Here is a 9,217-nt window from a genome sequence, read left to right on the forward strand (position 1 = left end):
ACGTGCGAGGCTTGTCACTCCTGCTGCCCAACTGACTGCATCCCAGCACAGCTTCAGACACAACAGCCACGGCACGAAAAGGCCCCAGTAGTGATTTGCCATCACTGCAGCAAGCGGCTCTCCATCTCTACTGCATCCACCTAGAACACACACACACAAATGACAAGATTTTCTCTCTCAACTAAACTCCCGTCCATCGCCTTCGGAAACTCTAACAGGAATCTTGACCTTGGGTGTGCGGTTTCACAGCCAGATCTCCCAGTCTGAACTCTTCTGAAACACATCGAGACATTTGCCTGGCCAGGGACACCACCTCCTTTGAACTGGAATGGACAGAGACCAGGGCCACTTGGGTCCTGTCGCCAGGTCAGCCGTGCCCCAGTGCGCTGGTTCAGCGAAGGAGGAAACAGGCACCAGGATCTTCTTTGGCATCAGGAGTCTCAGGAGAGAACAGCCCAGCTTCTCAATTTTTTTCTGTCGAAAATAATTTTTTTGCCTTTCAGGCTGGGGTAGAGGAGAGAAGGAAAGAAAACTGACCTGACATGCTTACTTATGGCTATGCTTTTTTTTTTTTAAATGTTATTTTCTTCATTCCAGATATAAGGGATGCTGTCCCAAGTGTCCCTATCAAGTCATCTGTCTTGTGGCTAGAATTTGCTGAGTATTTCTGAAGATAACATAAGAAACATAGCTGCAGACAGAGAGAAGACAGAGGCTAAGCAAGTATTGGAAGCCCAGTTTTAACACCCACCCACCCCCACCCCACTGTTAATTAAGTTATGCCATGAGAAAAGCAGCTTTCAAAGATTTCCTATTGACTTAAGCCAAGATATGTTAGCAAGGAAACAAAATGATTGTATACACTGGATGAGATTGAGTGGAAAAGAGACAAACCTGGGAATGGTGTTACAGTAATTCTGCATTTAACTCTGCTCATTTATTAGAAATCCCGTGTCAGTTACTACCTCGTCTTACTTAAAACCTTGTTTGTTTTTAAAACAAGGTTTACAATTCCTCAGCAAAAACACACACTTGCATAGTTGTGGTCAAGTTCACCTTCACCAAGACACTGGTGACATGTCTGCCACCACCAGTTTGGTTTTCTTTCCTGGCTGCGGTCTACCTGTTAAACCACTACTGTCGCTCAGCTAGAGAGTGCCTGCAGCAGCTCTTCTCCAGAAGTTTCTCAGAAACGCACGCCTGTGTTCTGGTGGCAGAGACACCCGATGATACAGCAGTGGGAGCTACCTTGAACATGAGCTAGACTAACACACACTGAATGAGCTGGTCAACAGCTTTCTATCCCGGAGGGGCCACTGCCTAGCCTTCCCGCAAACGCTCCCCACCAGAACCAGTGAGTGCAGCTTGTCACACAGTGCCTCAGAGCTGAAGCTTGATCCACATGAGTATCCAGACAGGACTGGTAAGCTCCAGAAGACCGACTTGCACAAACCTCTGCATGCCCAAGGTTTTGCCACAGAACAGGTCCTGTTCAGAAGGGTGGTGGTTCCACAGGGTCGTGAGCCAACCTACATGCAGGGTGCTGTGCTCTCAACTCTTTCCTCCTGTCCTTTCAACATGGACTCACCCCTCCCTCGCAGCAGCAACAGCTGTGTAATTACCCAAGGCACCGGTTCAAAAGGCTGATCTAGCTGAGGGATAACTGTTTTCTTTGCTAGAGTAGTTTGTGGTTGGCTCAGGTGCCCAATCTAGTTCACTGCAGAGTCCCACGGGTGCAATGCTGACCCAAGAAAAGGGGTGAGGATGGGACGAGGAACAAGGATGGGACTCCGCAGCCCCAACAGAGATTGGTTTACACTCGTGAGGACCTCCATCCATGGTCCAACTCTGAACAGCGGATGCTGTGCCAACGGGCACCCCGGTGGCCACTGTGAATCTGAACAGACTCCAAATGTGCACACAGTTTTCAGAAATAGAACTTTCTATAATTGGCAAGTAGAACGCACATTACAGGTCATTAGCATTTTATAAACAATATTATGTTACAAACACGTTCAAAAATGCAGTTCATGGCAGCTAAAAGCTTGGAGTCCAAAATGCATCTCTGCAATGCTTCATTGCTTCCCTTTCTGCAGTCTGCTGGGTGAAGAGGAATAAAATATCATTTATCACCTACTAGGATGTGGTCAACTATATACTCAAACAAAAAGAAAACCTCATTCCTAAGAGCATCACTAACAAACAGAGGCATTCAAAGTACCTCAGCCATCTTAATCATGTCAGATGCAATGACAACACAGTTCAGAGTTAGTCGGTAACACTTTGAGCAAAGATACAGATATCTTCGCCATTAAAATGATAATTCAATGCCTCCTGTTCCAATTCAGCTTAAAACCAACACTAGCTTCTACCCCACAGAAGCTTAAAGTCCATCACGCAGGCTTCCGTGCCATCAAAGCTAGATGTTTGTAAATCAAACCTTTATACAGAGGAAAGTTATAGTGTACAACTAAACAGTAGACATAAATATGTCTTTTATATTTAGCAGATCTTTATTCCCTTACTTAATGCCTTTTGTTGGTATTAGTGAGATACGCAGCTCATTCCATTTTCACTACACTCGGAATATTAACAAGTTACCATTATGCGTGTTAATATCCTAAATATCCTTTAACAAGTCTCTTTTTAAAAGTATTTAAAAACATTTTTGGAACAGTAGAAATCTGTTTTCCAGAAAAGCAAGTGGTACTAGGATAGCGTGGACTTCAGTGCTTAAACATCCTTTCAGAGAAAACCCATCTTGACGGCTTTTGTGCCTGGGAGTCAGTGTGTCTCAGCTGCCAGACTTGTATGTTGTTTGTCTTTCTCAATGTGGTGGTAAAAGGTCATCAAAATCAGCTTATCTTGCCTTTCAGTTGGCAGACTTTCAAAGATTACCATTCACTGGACTGCACAAAAGACACATGTAGCTTTGACATAAGTTCATTTCTTTCTTACTTGTATTTATGAGAGTCAGTTTTATTATACTGCTGAGATTGCATCTTCAAAACCAAAGTCTGCTGAATGTGCCTGGAGAAATGACTTTGTATCTCAAAAATATCAAGAGTACCATTGGGACCTAAATTTCTATTAAAAACTGTACACAGTTAGCAAAAATTATGCTGTTGTAAAAACAAAAGGCCTGCTCAGAATACAAGCTACAATGCAAGAGATTGCACCAGAGGGTTTTTTTCTCTGCTTCTTTTCTAAATGCAGGCATTAAAAGTAAAGTGTTACTAAGCTTTTCCTAAGAGAGCACGCAGGGGCGTGACATAATATACATTAATCGGGAACAAAAACCAGTAACAAACAGCCATTCTAGAAAATGCTGCATATTACCAGCACGCTTGGTTTCCAAAACATAAGGAATTGCATTGGAGTTGTCAAGATGAAGTCCACACACCTCGATCATTGAACTGATCACTAGATTCCAAGAAACCAAAGCAAATTTGAAAATACACATGACAACAACTGCCTAGAAGGCAGAGTTTTATCATCTGTCAATAACCAGATGAATAAAGTGCATAGCAACTATTATAACAGTTTCTTGAAAAGACAACACGTTTAGCAAGTTTCAAAGTTTGTAAGCTTGACACTATCTGTACATTTTGCTACATGTGTGGCTTCCCTTTTGTTTTGCTATTTAGCTTCACTGATCGACCCTTCAGCACTGTCCTGTGGTTTCCTTTGCACTTCATATGGAATGTGCTGAGATCTCCGACTGCTGCCTGATGTACGTCTGGAAGCTCTTGTCACCAATGGGATGTTCTCTAAAAGAAAAGAAAAAAAAAAAGGAAAAAGTACTATACATAGAATTTTCTGTCAGGACGTCAAAATGTCAGAAGGGAAAGTGAACAGATGGAACCTTTTCCCTAAGTCTGATTTTCAAAGTTGTAATTGTAATGATATTACTGCATCTGACTTGAACTGGAAGAACTAACTGACTGAATTGATCCTCTTTTTGGTCAGCCATGTGCAGAATGCTCCTTTATTTATGTGTACACAAAATACAGTCATGTGGCTCTATCAGCCACTCTTCCCATTTTTAAACCAACACTCTCAAATAAGCTGGTAAGTATACGTATCATCTGGTATTTACTGCTCATTCCATGAGCACAGGTTCAAAATTAAACAAACAAACAAATAAACAAACAACAAAACAAACTCCATGCTTATTTTTATGAATGGAATTGCATTAAAAAAAGCATTTGAAAATTCCTTACAGTCCTTTAAAATATTGTGATATGAATCCTGAGTCACAATCCTACTTTGTATGTATTTGCAGGACCTTTTTTGAACATGAATATGGTGAAGGCCAGAACATAAGCAAGGGAAATATCATCTCCCAGGACTGTTCCCCTGTTTGGACAACCCATAACACTTACTGGCTTCCGTATTTTGTCTTCTTAAATTTATCCCTCTTATATTGAGCATGCTCCTGCTCTAAAGTTCCAACACCTTCAATAATCAGCTTTAGTGTTTTATATGTCTCCTTAGGGTCATCAATGATGAATGTAGAATATTCTTCCTCTTCAGGTCCATCATACACAGATTTGCTGCCACAGGCCTCTGGCGGAAAAAAAAAAAGTACGGGAATAGGTATCAGATAGGCAGGCGAAAAAAAGCGAGACAAGCAGACAAATAATACTCAGTCCAGGGTTCATGCAGTTCCTTGGTTTGCTTCCGTATGACCACCACAGAACTGTGGCTGACATCAACAGCAACAGCAGAAGGAGCCGTGCCCCGTCCTTTTGCTGGACTGTTGGTAGGCACAGAGGTTGTCCCATGCCCCTTCCCTCCTCCTTGTCTCATAAGGAAAGGGCAGCAAGCCTGGCAGCTGCTCCTGGCTTGCTGCGAAGCTGTCCTTTGCTGCACAGGCAATGCTTTCATCTCAATTACCACTAGCAGTCCCCCATGTGCACACTCTGGGGACTCTGACACAGGCCTGACGCTGCTGCTGTGCTGCAGTGTTGGCCTGCACGAAGATAAGTATTCGCCTTTCAGGATGGGTTCCATCCCCAAGCATCAGCTAAGCAGCAAGCACAGCACTACACAACAGACCGAATTAAAAACAATAACAGGTTGAAGTAGTCATGTTAGATGTTTTACCACATTACCCCTAAAAGATTCATACAATAAGCATAAGCAGAGTATGTCATGACTACTGCCTGGCTGCCTGCTTAAGGACATATCCTAAGAAAGCACAAGTCACGCTACCTTCCTATCTTACCAGGGAGCCTTCCTGGCTAAGAGATCAGGACACTGATTACACATGAACATTTGCAAAACATTCACCATGTGACCTACTTCTGCATTGTAGCCGAGTGTATTGGAAGGGGAGAGAGAATATTTTACTCTGTCTGTATTTTTCCCTAGCTTTCTAGCTTTACTGCTGTCTCAAGTCTCAGCTTTCGAGTTACCTTCCCCTTGCTGCACTGTCCGCGCCAGACCTGTGTCCTTTTCCCGGACACTGAAACTCGACGCTGGCTCTGGCAGTGAGGATTCGGAACAGGGGAAAGCTGGGCATTGGTTCAGACAGCTCGGAAGTGGTGGGGATCTTAAGTTTGCAATTGCACGGCGGCCAGGAATGGATTAAAGTGCTTTCCAATCTGTGTGTTTGACACCACTGGCTTATCTCATATTATAACATAAAGTCCTATTTAAAGATCAGTGCCACAGTGAAGGCTTCCCTGCCACTCCTTGTGCTAAATTGGGATTTCAAGTCTGGCACTGTGTACACCGGATACTTTTCTTGGCATGCCTACTAGTACTAACTTCCTCTGCTGTCTCTTCTTTCTTTTATCCTTCATGTCACATCTCTGGTCCTCTCAGCTCCTGAGGGTTTCATAGCCCAAACTTCACTCTTCAGCGTTTCACAGACATCCACAGGTCATCTTTTGCTGATAATTCTGAAAGAGCCTTCCTGAGAAACCTTTTCTATTCAGCCTGTTCTTGGGATCTGAATCAGGGAACGCGCACATGACTTCTGGTAACACAAAACCATGTTCCACTGAAACCTCAACTTTGCTGGTGCTTCTTTTTGGGATCAGTAAACTTCTGGTTTAGTGCACGCTCCGCTTTGCCAATTCAGAGCATCCAAGCAATGCTCTGTGCCTATGCTATTTTAGGATGCTGTGGTTAAGACTGTATTTCAAACAACTGTTTATTATGCAAAGAACTTTGTACAGACTATGAGACTGTACACTGCACCAAAAATAATTCACACAACTGCCTCAAGACAGCAGAAGGGGAAACAAGTTAAATAATGGCCACTGTGTACTAGGATGTGATTCGCAAGGCTGGTCTAGCTAGAACATACAACTTTTCACAGGTATTTTTGCCTTGCTAAGTGTATTGGAGATGCAATGATCTTTCATCCTCACCTTGCATTTTCTCCAATTTTGGCATATACAAGTTGAAAAGAGAGTAGATGCGCTCAGTTTCTCTATCTCCATCTATATCCAGTTGTATATTTGCTGGCAGGCCTCTGTAAGGCATCAGGAAGAGAGGCATAAGTTATATGCTAAACAGTGTATTATGGCACAAAAAGCACTTAACAAGGATGAAAGTAAAAGTGAGTACTCGTGAAAGCCAACAGATTGTATATAACGGAGCTCAAAACTTCCTATTTTTCCCAAAATAAAAGGTAGACAAGTTCAAACTTCTTTATGCCTAGATTTATTCAGCATGCTTTCACTCTGACTTAAAAGAGAGGACTGTATCAGTATCCAGACATTTTGGTGAATTAGTCTGCTACAGCCAGATGGAGGAGCCAAAGCACTGAACTCCCAGCCGTCCAGGTCTTGGATTCTGAGATTAACTATCATTACGGACTTGTTGCTTCTCTCATTTTAGATGAAAATAGTTTCCTGTGAACCAGACAGTATCTCTTCATTTGACAGAGAGCATGAGTGGGCCCCTTAGGAGAAGATCAGTTTAGAATTAAATCTAGAAGCAGATGATTGCCTGTTTCAGGCATTTACAAACAGGACATTGAAGGGATTTCTGACATTTTTACTAATGACAGATGATCAGAACCAAAGTATCATATCCCACAGTCAACCCTCATCAATGTCTTGAACTCTAAAAATTTCAACGTTTTGACCAAGATATGCAGATACTGACAGCATCAGAAATAACAATAAAGATGGCCTTTGAAAACACCACGATGCCTGCGCACCTGGCAGATCTTCTTGGTAATTGCATACCCGCAAGTCACGCTGCAGAGATGCACATACCCCTGGCAATACCTGGACCAACCGCACGTTACCAATCCTTACCCTGTGCAGGGTGTGCAGCCAGGAGTATTATCTGCAGTAGCTTTACAGCAAAGCCAGTGGCCATTAAGATAGGCAGAGGGATGGTAGACAGTGAGGCGCTTCTTGTTGCATTGGCTAACTTTGGTGAGGATATCAATCCAGTCCTTGGCCTCCACACAATTATTTGCTTGGATATACAAGACTCTTCTTTCAGGCTGGATCACCTGGAACATCTGCAAATAAGGAAACAAACCACAGAATAAACCACCAGAATGAGTTGGTGAACCTAAGACTGGGCTCAGACTGATGATTTATTAAACGAAAAACACAGCATACTAAAAGAATGCACCAATAAATACATTTCTACACAAAACCAAGCAGCAAATGTGCCCTTAAATCAACAAGACCTTTCACCTGGTACAAGGAGTAAGATACTGTTCCTGTAGGAGATGATTTACAAACAGCTAATATCAACTTGCTGGTTGGGCCTCAACAAGATTTGTTGTCAGCCTCAGGGATGCAATTTTAGTAATGCTGCAGCTCCAAGTTTTGGAAGGCTGACAGAGGACCTAACACAGGACTGAAAGGAAATGCTAGTCAGCAGGGGGCAGAAAAGAGAAAAACGAGAGTTTGGATCCACCCTCAGTGACAGCTTTGCTTTAATACTGCCATATCTCTAGTCTTTTTAACAGCTATTTCAGCATGATTCCTTCCTTTCGATAACTTCCACGCTTCTGCACGCAACTATAGCTGCTATTAGCAAATTACAGCAATACAGTTTCTCTTTAATTGCCATAGGGTGGTTCCTCCTCGTGAAGAAGCAAGTTTCTGATGCACAGCCTTATTGCTTGATTATACCGATTATGCACTGAAGATAACTAAACTCAAGTTAGTGATCTTAACTGCAAATTTTGGAAAGGCAAATGTCATCCATCTTCATTTCCTCTAGCTTCTGCAAATACTTAATTTTAATGGGTTTTCCTCTCTCTCTCGGGTATTCCTAAATTATCCTTCCCCCCTCTACTTCTTCGTTTGATTATTCAAATCATTAGACATTACACTGCCCTATCACATAGAATATTATTTTCCAAACAGCTGGTTTCTCTGTGCTACTTTAAAAAGAAAAACAAAGAGGCACAAAAAAAAACCCACCAAAAAAATCCAAAAACCGCACCAAAACTGAAATTCGCTTTTGTCTATTACAAAGACCTGAAACATTGGCCTGAATTCTGCACCTAGCTGGTCAGAAGAATGTTGCAGATTGGCACCAGGAGCAATGTCTTCTTCCCTGTGACACTTTTAGGTGCACATCCTTCGAAGTAGTTTGCAAATATAGTTGCTAATTTGTGAACGTACACGGTTTTTTAATTACAATGTCTCTTCTAACAGGAAAGGGAAAGCTCCAACAGTCATTTCCCTGGATGTAGTATCCTTATAGATGTCAGACAATAATTAGAAAGGCGCAACACACAAGAGCAGTGTAGGAGCTGCTAGTATGATCAGTCCAGCACTGCCAAAATACACACCAAAGAGAGAGTCCTTTTAATAAAACTTTTCAGGATATAACTGTCAATTTGAGTTTGGGGAATAGGGAAGGAAGGAACAAGGACGACAGCAGCATGCAGCTCAACGGTCTGTTAACACAGAACTACAGGGAAAAAGAATTTTAATGTCCTGCTGGGGTAAATGGAGCCTTCTGCATTACAACAAAGGAACAGATTTAAGGAGTATGGCTTTGTGTAAGGCGATACCAACCTAAGTGAACTAACATATGGCAACTGTTACCGAGAAGCCCACAACTAAGCCAAGAATTTCAAGTTGTTGCAAGACCTTTACACTACGAAAACCACCAGTTGCTTCTCAAACGACACAGGAGACCCGAACAGTACTTAAAGCCACCCTCACACCCCCTAAACTGTGTTTAAGGATGGTGAAGGCTACTGGCCTTACTGCCAGAC

At 42.5% G+C, this 9,217-nt stretch overlaps 1 protein-coding gene across 1 annotated transcript in view; it reads right to left on the reverse strand.

Annotated features, from left to right (window-relative positions):
- Positions 1–1,969: 1,969 nt before the first annotated feature.
- RASA3 (RAS p21 protein activator 3) overlaps positions 1,970–9,217 on the reverse strand; it is a 133,093-nt gene continuing 125,845 nt past the window's right edge. Inside the window, exons 21-24 of the mRNA XM_082335596.1 lie at positions 7,281–7,492; positions 6,384–6,487; positions 4,386–4,569; positions 1,970–3,770 (exon numbers count right to left, since the gene is read on the reverse strand). Of these exons, the coding sequence (XP_082191722.1) occupies positions 3,695–3,770; positions 4,386–4,569; positions 6,384–6,487; positions 7,281–7,492 (576 nt within the window). The 3' untranslated portion in view covers positions 1,970–3,694. The remainder of the gene's footprint in view (positions 3,771–4,385; positions 4,570–6,383; positions 6,488–7,280; positions 7,493–9,217) is intronic.

Source organism: Platalea leucorodia, assembly GCF_965183815.1.
Source record: "Platalea leucorodia genome assembly, chromosome: 2".
Taxonomy (NCBI): Eukaryota; Metazoa; Chordata; class Aves; order Pelecaniformes; family Threskiornithidae; genus Platalea; species Platalea leucorodia.